Genomic DNA, 12,304 nt, shown 5'->3' with positions numbered 1-12,304 from the left:
AAACGTAGTTGGTATAAAGAGATTTTTCATAGAAAATATGAAATATGACAGCATAAAATATAAATACTATGCAAATTCATTTCCTGAAATTCTTTTGTATTTTAAAATGTCAAAGCCATAGATAGACTAATAATATATCCGTCCACATATATTTATTTATATACACATGCAATAAATTGGAAAATTTAATTTCAAATATAGAGATGTAAATATTTTAATGCATTTAATATTTTACAAGGTGTCTCTAAAAGGTCTGTACAACGCTCTACCATGCCTAGTGCAGCTCAAAATTTAATTAGCTAACCTTGTCTAAATATCAAGCTTCATTAGAAAGTTGGGCGGTTTTAAGAGACTACAAGAACATGCTAAAATTTTTCGGATCAAATGGCCCACCAGAAATCATGTTGAAAAAAATGCTCTTATAGGTGAAAATAAGTTTAAGCATCATGGCATTAGTTTTGTGCGATACAGGTGAGAATATGAATGTCACACCACTTTTTGTCTCATGCTTGCGACAGTAAATACGTAGAGCGATGCTGGATACTAACTCGGCGTAAGTATTCGAAGCGTATTAAATAATACATAAATGCTGTACAGAAATTAATCATGTAGGGCTTCGAAAATTGACGGGACATCAAAAAATTTCTTTAACTTCAATACCGGATTTATTTTTGTACGGTTTTTATGTAATTTGCTTCGAATACTTATGCAGAGTTAGTATCCGAACATATTTACTGGTGAGACACTAAAGGATGTGGCATTCAAATTCTCATCTGTACCGCGCAAAGCTGACACCATGGTGCTTAAACATAGTGTTACATATAGGAGCATCTTTTTCCTGGTGGGTCATTTCACCCAAAAATTTTAGCATGGTCTACAAAGTTGGCATTCTGAAATCGATTTTTTGTGTTTTAATTCCAATCTTAGAATGAAATTTTCTTACATTTTGGTAAGGTCAACATGATTTTATAAGACAGAAGTGAAATTCACAAAATTAAAAAAAAAAAACCGAAAAAAATTTCGGGTACGGAACCCTAAATTCGTACTCGAAACATATCTAAAAACACTCTCCATTAAATTATCTTTTTGCTTAGTGCCTTTCCCAAGCTGAGCCGATTTTGAAGATTTAGGCGCTACGATGCCACAGACAGACACACACACATAGCGTTCAAACCTATAAACACCCTTTTTTTCGGCCGGGGGTTAAAAAAGCCCAAAATTAAGTTTATATAAATCTTTTGAGTGGGTTTTTTAGATTTAAAATCCCTCGTGTTTCTATGTCCATGGAGAGGAAAAGTAATCAAGGTGTTTAATCTAGATTCAGTATATCGCGTACTACAAAACAGGTACATTTGGTAACAATCGAAAGTTGATTCAAAAACATTCTTTGAATTTCTATGACTTTGGCTATGGCTTATTTTGATTTAAATATATTTGAATAACTGAAGAATATTAACCAATATTTCTATCCTAGACGCATACTATCTATAAAGTAAAGAATTACTTTAATCTTTTGAATGTAGTATATATGAATCGTTGATTTGTATAAATTATTAGTAGTAATTCATTGACTTTAAATATAAATCGACAAGAAAAGATTAAAACTAATATTATTGAATCGAAATATAATTAAATTTAAATTGTAGAATATTACTAAGTTTAAACTTTAAGAGAATATAATATCAAATATGTATAACAATGTAAGTACCTATGCTAGATAATAACGTTTACTAAAGGAACGTATCAAATTACAAAATCAATTATTTAATGAAACTATTCACCACATTGTTAATATCTGTTTTACCTTTTAATTGGATAAAAAATGAAAGATGTTTCAATTACGAGCAAGGTAACAACAAAAATTTTTTGCGATAATACAAAAACAAAAATTGTTTTTTCTGCTTGTCTATTTACAAGCTGGTTCTGGTATATTTATTTTTAAATTGTATTCAACGTAAATTAGTAGTTAGTTATTGGTGAGTAAGTTGCTATAGTATACCAGTTTTAAACATATCATGAAATTAGAATATGGAAAAATTTCAAACACGCACGAGTGATGTACCTTGAATGTAACATTTTTACACAGTGATAGGCACGCATTAAATTTTACTCTTGTGTTATTATGTTTTTTGTACTTCCAAGTACATGTCAGTCAAGTAAAAGTAGGAAACAGAAATAATTAAGAAATCTAGAACCCGTCTGTGTTAAATAAAGTGAAAAGAACGAAACAAGTCCAGTAGTTTACATAGCGACTTTAACAGTCGGGGCCCATCGACAGTTAAAGTCGCTATGTTAAACTATTGGACGAGTTTCTCTCTTTTCTGATTCTATTAAACGTAGTCAATTTTTTATTAATGTATTACTATTTCGCGCCAAAAATGAACCATTTTGTGCTTTTTTTTCTCAAACAACTATCTAAGGACGTTTGTATTTTTAAGACGAATATAACAATACCTTAACTGTCGAAATTCATCCCACCGTTTCGAAGATACAGGATAATAAAGAAAACAAATAAATATGCATACATACATACAAGATACGCGCGTAAAAAATAGACACTCCTTGACAATCGGGTACAAACAAGTCTCCTGTAGGTGTGGTGTAAGTTGAATCATGGTCATATATCGTGTACCATGATTCATACGTTTTTATCGATAGTTTAAATTTTAATTTTCAAGAAAAATACATAGTGATGAGGAATAACAATACTATAAACAGGGACCAGCTCCGATTTAATAATTTAATTAACGGCTTTACAAAACACATACCTAAATGTAAATTTTGATTCTTGTTACTACTCCTTCTCATGTCACCTGAATTTACACATGAATTGGAAACATTCCCATATTGAAATCAATTTATAATCTAGCGTAACCTTTTGTCTTATAGTGAAACGATTAGACAACCACCAAATGCTCGAGTGTTCGGATAGATATCTATATCTGACTACCTACCTGAAGTTATATAATAAAATTACCACACCAATTATTATCGAATAGATATGAATTGAAATAGATAATACACACATACCTATAGATATTTAAGATTACATTCGTAAATCATTAGTAAGGTAAGACAGATACAATTGAATTCTTGGCGATGGCTAAATGAAAATTGAATTAAGCTAGTAGATTACGTTATGTTGCATTCAATTTTAGCAATATTATAGTTCTATGAAAATTTAAGATTAAAGCTCGTAGCCCAGGAACTGCGTTGACTAAGCTATTTCTCTCAGAGGTAGAAAAAAATAACACATTTTTCTTAAAATCGAATATTGCATTTTTAATTTTTCAAGAATTTTTATTTCGAAAATTAACCATCTAGAAAAAAAATTACAATACTATTTTTTTTGCTTAAAAGTGGTAAAAAAATATTACTTTTTCTTTATTAAAAATATTACTTAAAAAATTCAAAATTTTGTAATCGATAATGACTAATAGCTCGTTTTATAGTTAGCTAATCAAAAAATACCTTAAACAAAAGTTAGTGTTTGATGGGGGCCATCATTGTCTGACATCAGATTGAATCTAGTTCTTCGGGGTTTATTCTACCTCTTACCATTTAGGAACCACTATGTCAAATGTCAAATCTGATGTCAGAACATAATATATCCCCCATCTAGCTATACAGTTTCTGCTTAAGTTATTTTTATCTTGGCTAACTACAAAACGAGCTATTAGTCGCTATTGATTAAACTGGCGCTGTATATCACCAAATGTTTCCCTTGTTTTCAAAAAATTGAGTGATGAAAACCCAAAATGAGTTTACTCTATGGTAAACCAGTATAAGTAATGCCATGATATAACTTGAACTCAACGAGTTTCACTTCATTGTATAAATAAATAAATAATTCAATTACTAATTTTTAAATATATATTTATTATTTACTTTACATAATGTTTAATTTTAATATTTTATTATTTCATTTAAAATACATAAAAATTAAATTTGGAATGTTTTTGACCCCATTAAAACAATATAAAAAGACAACAGATTTAAAAAAAAAATTATTTTAGAATTTTCAAGTAGTTAAAATGATATTTATTAATTCACATCCGAAAAATCTGGCACGGAAATAGTAATCTCAATCTAACAATCTCAAAAGTTCGTGAAAAATAATTTTTGTGAGTAAAAAAAGTTGAAATCTCTAATTGAAAATAGAGATCGATTCACAGAAGAAATTTTTTGTGAAAATAATTTTTTACGAATATTGGCTAGATTTTCTTAATGAAAAGTGCTTCAATAACGTTGTTAAGTGTTTTTATTCCTCAAATCTATTATTATTATCTATTTGTAGAGAACGGGGTTATAGTTTTTCGTATTAAAAAATTAGTGACAGTGCATTTATTGTGCGTACTGTGTAATTTGATACCAACCTCGTCACAATTTTCTTTGTGGAAAAATAAAATACCCAATCTAAAATAAAATAAAATATCGGAATTTACTTGTAGAGTTATTTTCATCTTCAACTGTGGGTAAATACAATGACGATGACAAGACTTCCGGAATTCCACGATTGTGAATAAAAGTTTACTCGTGATCTATTTACTCATGTAAGGTATTATTGCACTTGCTTGTACTCAAACAATAGATTGTTTAGACAATAAAAATAAAAATATATTTCAAAGAATTAAAGAACTTCTCTTACTTTTATATATCGTGTTACTTTTAAAATCTTAAATAAAATTTCCTGCTTTAAAACATCCAATATATTAATAATTTGGCTGTTAAATATTAAAATAAGGAAATATGTTTAAAAAAGAATTTTAATAAAAAAACTATTGATTTCAACAATGAACCCTAATATTAAATAAAAAAAAATACATTGGAATATTATGCAAATGAAGGTCATGATATAAGTTTATAAATACCTGAACCGGTTGGACAAATTTTATCAAAACAGATTAGTTAATTGGACAAATCAGATGTGTTGTTAAGAATCAATTATAAAACATGGATCAAGCATTACATTCAAATCGTTCAAGTGTTTTAAAATATTATAACAAAAGTGAAAAAGATGTTCAAAGTGATGTGAATATTATTTTGGAATCATTGGAAAAAAAAGCTCACTTTCCAAAAATTAAAGGTAGATATCGCTTACAAAAAATTAATTTTTTTAATTCCTGCTATATTTTGTTCTTAAAGCCAAGTTTCAACGGTGTAAAAAATTCAAATTGCTACAAAGAGTAAAAATTGTGTTTTAACATTTATCGATATAAATTTTTGAGATACCTTCAAACAACAATTTCCCTCCCGGATTTATCATTTACATCAATACAAACTGAAATGAATACCAAATAATTTATTAACGATGTACCGGTTAGTTCATTCGATTTGAAAGAAACTGAAAAAAGCATCGAGAAGTGGTCCATAGAACAACATTCATTGCTTTGAAAGTTGAAGAAATTCTGAAACAGAGTGATATATGACAAACCATAAGCATTTTATATTTAAGATTATTCTGGAAAAAAGCACGTTTAATTAAAGCTTTTATTATTATTATTCCGATATAAGATATATGTTTAGCTATTAGATAATAAGTAACACTTAGAAAAATGTATAGGTCTAATTTTTTTTTTAAATGCATCAAAAATTACAATGTTGGATGTCGCCTGACGAGAAAAGTTATTTTTTAATGAATTTTAAGATATTGACGATATTCAAAGCCTCCCCTTTTCCAGAATTTTATCAAATAGATGGCTTGCTATAACCAAGTCAAATACGAAGTTTCAGACTGCTTTAATCAATCATCAAAAAAGTTTGCTATACTGTAGACCTAATCTGATCTACAGTCACTTTTTTGTATCGATCGCTCGCGCCCTAAAATATGTGAAAATTTGAATACCAATCATCAAATTTTTTTTCAGTTTAGTATACTGGCTCAAAAATTTTAAAAATTGTGATTTCTCAAAGTGTTACTTCATTATTTTAATTACATTTACGATTTTTAAGATAGATTTTAGAATTTTTTTTTTTGGAACTTTATTGTTATAAAATAGTTTTTTATCGTTTAATCCTAACCAGACTACATTTATCTGTTCGGAATTATATGAAAATAGGGATTTTTATGGCATTTTTTTCATCGCCGCAATAGCTGTGTGCTAAAAATATTTTTTGACGTGCTTATCTCACGTTACGTAAATTAAATTTCTTGAATCATTTCCCTTGAGTCACCCATCATCACCTTAAAGGCGAAATCTTTTAAGAAATGGAATAAAACAAAAATAAAAATAAATTTTTTTTTATTTTAGATGAAAATGCATTAAGGAATAAAATTGAAGCCTTTTTAATATTTAATAAATTTCATATTGAGAAAACAAAGCAAAAATTAGATTTATGTTATTCGTATCGAAATATTTATCCAGAATTTTTTGATAATTGGGATCCATGTAGTGCCGAATTTGAAAAAACATTCAGCATTTTGTAATTATACTTTATTTTATTCTTAGCACACCTATAAGTTTTTGGAAAACAGTCATATAGTGAAAATCCTGACCACAAAAAAATTATTTATTAAATTGATTAAAATCTCTGACGCACTAGGGAAAAACTCATGTGGTTGATTCCGTGTATTAAGGCACGATTGGTTTTCTGCTTCAACATTTTACAAACATTAACATTAATTAATAAAAATCGGTACTAATTATTATCTGAAATCATTTTTTTTAACTGTTTTGCAAAAGTTTATAGGAAATAATTGTTTACTAAATTTATTTAATGAATGGAAATTCTATAATTTTTTTTATTCGCAGTCGCTACACACCACTTCCATATCTTACAAAAGAATTAAATCGTGTTAGTTTTATCGAATTAACAGATAAAGTTCACGATAATTTTGAGCCACTTACACATTTTAAAACATTTTTAATGTCATTTGAAACTCGAATTTCACATGATTGTAACGCAGGAGAAATTATCATCTATGATTGTTCAAAAGCCAATCTTAATATTGTTAAACAATTAACACCATCTATACTAAAAAAGGCTGTGGATATTAATCTAGTAAGTATGAAACACTCTTTACATTATTTTGACACAAATGTTAACAACAGCTTTTTTTTAATGATTATTTTTTGTTTGGGATAAATATAAAAAAACTTTCAAGTAAAGGCATATCACATATCTTATATCTTTGACAAAAAACGTTGTTTGATTAAAGGTAAAAGATATTTATATTTTCTTTACTTGAAATCTTTAATATTTTTTGACAACTGCCCGAAAAAATATCAAATCCATCAAAAGGTCTAGGTCAAGTTTATTTTGCTGGCTTCTTCGAATGCTATTTAGAATTCCTTGACCTTTTGAGGGTATTTTTGATGATTTTGTAACTTTGTTAGGAAATGTTATAAATATTGAAAAATATCATCGTCAATTTTGATCAAGCATAAATGGTAAAAACTGACGGTTAATTAAAGACTCAAAATTGTTGTCGATTTTTGGACAGATTTATGTTTAAAAATAAATGAAAATAATTTTTATTTTACAGAAAGGATATAGTGTCCGATTAGCTGGCTTACATTTATTACATCCACCGAACGGTTTACCAATTTTATTAACTATTTTAAAAGCCCTCGTAAAACCGAAAATATATGAGCGTATTCACTTACATAATGATTTGGAATCCTTACATAAAGCTATTTCAAAAGAATATTTACCAAAAAATTTGGGTGGAGAGCTAACTGACAGCCAAATATTAACAGGTAATTATATAATTAAAATTAGATTACCATCATTAAAATCACTGACATATGTTATTCAAAAATTGTTAATCCATGAATTTTCCTGACAACTCACGACGTACTTTCGTAAAAAACTACGAGCAAATATTTTATCATTATCTGTCGTAGATACTCATATTTTTTAAAGTTGCGTTTTGTGAGAGACCGAGCTCATAAGCCTTTAAGCCACGCGTAAAGATATTTCTTAATGCGAGCAAAACTTTCTTGTAAAAGGATTTTTTGCCAGTCTCAAGCAAATTAGCGTCCCCCTTTCTGTGTATGTAACGATTTTTTCTGTGTATATAATGTCAAATAATATTAAAATAATTTTTGTTTGAAATAAATTTCTAGATACATGGTATGGCATATTGAAAAATAACCGTGTTAATTTAATAGAAGAATCAAAATTACGGACAGATGAATCAAAGAGAATTGAAAAATTAAACGAAGATGAATTTTTTGGATCAATGCATGGATCATTTAAGAAATTAGAATTTGATTAATATCTAAATAACTTTGTATTAGTTGTAATAATTCTTAGGTTCCATTAGTTTCCAATACTTACAAAGTTTTTAATAAAACTTTAAGAACTGTTTTATTTTTATAAACATAATAAATATATTTAATTTCTTCACAATTTTATGTTTTATTTATAAGTTGGCGAAACTACAAGTCCTCAAATTAACCTTGGCTATACATTGAACCTTACTAAAACAAGAATTCAAGAATGATTTAATTAAATTAAAAGTAAAGTTTTTATTTATTTTTTTTTTTTTAGTTAAATTTTATTACCAGTTCATTCATCTTATTAACATAAAATTTCGTCATCCAAACATACTAATAAAAATTTCATAAATTCACCAGTTTTTATATCCGGATTTTACACCAGAACCTATTTCGTAAATTTAAGAATACAGGTAGTACAATTCAAGCGCTTAATGAAACCAAGTGAGTTTTTTGTATTTATATACTACTAAGAATTATAAACCACATCCGTATTACTCTTGACCTGAAATTTTCAGCTGTCTATCTCAACGAAACAAAACTTCATTTTCAAACAAAAGTTTTGAAATATACATGCATGCGCCACTATATAATTGAGTTTTCGTTCAAAGCTTGAAATCATAATAAAAAATTAAAATTTAAAACGGGATAAATGGTTCAATAATATTGTCATCAAAAGTGTCCAAGTTAACATCTCCACGAAATATTTTTCCCATAATTAGCACGTCTTAAAAATTACTCAAATCGATAATATTTTTGATCTTGTAAAGCAGCCTCAATAAACATTGTTTCTTAAATTTATTTTTATGGTATTTTGAAATTCAATATACCTACGTGAAAAATGAAAATGACACCAAAAATTTATAATTATACTTATCAATATGAATCAGTATGAATCCCATGTAATGTTATAATAATTACACTCAGAATACTTTAAGTTTTGCGTTTATTTTCACTTAAAGTATAGATTGGTATCAAACTATTATTAATATTATAAATAAATATTTTAATATATTGCGAATAAATTATATCAAAAATACTGGTTGATAAGCTAGTACTAGACCTTGAAACAAGGATCATCCAATAAATTGAATCTGTCCATTTACTACGTTTTTATATAATTTTGGAGGTCAATAAAACATGAACTTGAAATGTTTCCGTTTGAAATAATAATTTAATTTTTTGTATATTTTATGAGTTTTATGCAAATGCATTATCATGATTGTAATTTATTTTGTGTGAAAAATTATGAGTTTAAATGCATTATTATGAATGTTTGCAGTGAGTTGTTTTCCAATAATAAAATAAATAATTGATAAAATAAAATCATTTAACAAACCATTTTCCTATATTTATTTTACATTTCCTATCAATTTTCTGATAAGCAGTTAACTCTTTAAGAGGACTTATATTTTCAGTTCTTTCAAATCTATTCTTTGTTTTTCATAATAATCGTTCTTTTCGAACAAATACTTTCCTAAAACTTCAAATGAAATACAGACGGTTTTAAGTTTTGAAGCATACAATTTAACTATAAAAAGTTTCCAAATTTTTACCTAATTTTTTTGAGCCCATCAATTATTGTCTTATCAATTATTTTAAGAAAAGTTACTGTTTTTATATTCTACACCAGCAATAATTAAATTACTAAGTCGATAGTTGAGAAAGATAATTTTTTGGGGCCATATACTGGGAAAAAAAAGGAAATATAAATTTCAGTCTTCAGTTAAAATTTAAGTGAAAGTCGCTAAGAATGTACCGTAAAGATCTTTGTCCTCAAGTAAGGGTACTGGCCTCTAAGAATTTGACTATTAACAAAAAACAAGTCTTGAAAAAATCAGAAAAAGATTACGAAGGATGGATTTCAAACTACTCTGACATCAAAATATTTTTTATTAATAGGCAAAAAAATAATAGACATAATAGACTATTCATAAGAAACTAGTCTTCTTTGCTTGTTAGTAAGAAATGCTCACTAATGCAGGTTAAAGACCTTTTGATATAAAAAAAAGTTGGTAAATTTTATTGTAAGATTTGAAAAAAAAAAAGCAAAAGGCAAGATTAATCCATATGTAATTATTTTATAATAGTCACATAAAATAATGAAATTTTATGACTTTTTTAATTAATATTTGCTAATTAAATGTTTACTGATACAAGTTACTTTATCCATAATGTTTAAACACAGACAATTTTTTCACGTCAATTATATTTACAAAAAATCAAAACATAACTACATGAGACAGTTGGGAAATATCATCGAAAGTAAATCATTGATTTCTTCAAAATAGTTTTAAAAAAAGTTCATTTTAAGGTATTTTTCCAGTTTTTTGTTTTTTATTCTTAAATTATGTTAATTAAAAAAAGCCTTGACTTTAAAAACATAAGATATTTTTAGTGTTTTTAAAATTATACAGGTGATGTAATATATTCTTTTTAATTTTTTAATTAATTTAAAGTGGGCTGTACTCAAAAACTATTAGTATGATTATTTCATAAATCCTTAAAGGCCACACACTTCTACATAATTATATTTGGCAAACATCAACCTGCAAACCGGAAATTTGTCGATCAGAAAAGCGCGTCCTAAATAAAGAACACTTTGAACTATTTATGCATCATGCATTTTACGGATAAGTAAATGCAAGATAAGCATTTCTCCAAATGAAATATCGCTTATTTACTTTAGGAGCGAAAATCTATGTTTAGTTTATGATTTATCACAAGTAAATTAAAGTTTGAGCAATGTTTATTTGACTTTCGTTCTTAAGAAAATGCAAAATATTTAATAATTTTTGTTAAATACCTATGACTAACAAACCTCGATTCAACACACGCACTTATTAAAAGGAAATTGTAATTAATATAGTTTGATGTTTTACTAATGAAAGGAAATTTTATAGATATATTGTTTTTTATTTTAATAAAACGAACCTTAAAAATATCTTATGTTTTGAGAAAATTTATACAGCTACAATGATAATTTGACCTCGTAAATTTCAAATTATAAAATCTGGTGTTAGCAATATTCAGCCTCTATATATACATACCGCATACGAATGTAGGTGTGATGATCTTACCATTAGTTCTATGCATTCCTCTTCTTGACTGGAAAAATTCATCATATTAAGATCCTGGTTGATAACATTTATTATCTACCTACGCTTATGCCACTTATTTGAAGTGAGCTAAATAGTTTTTTATCGCACGCATTTTCATTACCACATACTTTTTTATCCAATCAAATAAGTCAAATTGCTACCTAAATCTAAAGTAATTTTTTGAATGTTTTCTCAATCACTCCTGACAAATCTTAATAATAATCTATACGTTGATTTCACAATTTTTTGCTTCACCGTATATCTTTGTTTGTATATAGATGTAAACTAAATTAAATATGAGTGAACGAGGTAAACTGCATTCATTTAATTAATTCATTAAAACTGGATTATTGATCAAATCACATTGATTTAACTTCCTTGCAAAAAATATAAATTTATGAAAAATCAAACTGTTCAAAAAAATTTTCTTTTAGTTAGAGTTTATATACATCCATAAAATGAAAAAATAATAATATTTACTGAAAAGGTAGGAAGCTAAGTAAGTAGGAGGACAGGTTCGACAGCCCGGCAACCTTACGGAAGTCAGAGGCTCATTACTTCATGCATCATAGTTATTTTGAGAATCTGAGTAGATACACGTCCTTCATGTATAGAATGGAACTTGCTACTGTGGCCTTGCTAAACCGCTCACGGAATTTTCAACCTTAAATCATCACCGTAATCCTTTTAGAAATAACTTTCTTATAGTTACGGGGCTGGTGGCATGGAAGATGTTATCCTTACATAGAAGTTGTGTGATGACCACACCAGATTTTAGGGTTGTTTCGTTACGAATTAACATTTTCAGATTTTCGGGAAATTTTATTAGATAGAATAGAATAACAGAATGCAATCTGCTATTTTAAATATTGAAAATAAATATAATGCCTAAAGCAGAATGCGGTTGTAGAAGTTTAAAGTAATCAGCTGCTTTTGTTAGAAACCTTTTTACAAAAACTTAAATATTAAATGAAATAGAAG

The 12,304-nt window shown here is 27.3% G+C and overlaps 1 protein-coding gene across 1 annotated transcript; it reads left to right on the top strand.

Annotated features, from left to right (window-relative positions):
* The first annotated feature begins 4,912 nt into the window (after positions 1-4,912).
* On the top strand, positions 4,913-8,305 carry LOC123300742 (retinol-binding protein pinta-like). Its single transcript, XM_044883384.1, has 5 exons — positions 4,913-5,086; positions 6,252-6,423; positions 6,753-7,002; positions 7,487-7,700; positions 8,070-8,305. Exons 1-5 carry the CDS (start codon positions 4,954-4,956, stop codon positions 8,219-8,221), a joined length of 921 nt encoding a protein of 306 aa, XP_044739319.1. The 5' UTR covers positions 4,913-4,953; the 3' UTR covers positions 8,222-8,305.
* Positions 8,306-12,304: the final 3,999 nt, after the last annotated feature.

This window comes from Chrysoperla carnea, chromosome 5, assembly GCF_905475395.1.
Source record: "Chrysoperla carnea chromosome 5, inChrCarn1.1, whole genome shotgun sequence".
NCBI lineage: Eukaryota > Metazoa > Arthropoda > Insecta > Neuroptera > Chrysopidae > Chrysoperla > Chrysoperla carnea.
The sequence above is the reverse complement of the archived record's forward strand: the minus strand, read 5'-3'. Positions and strand labels throughout refer to the sequence as shown.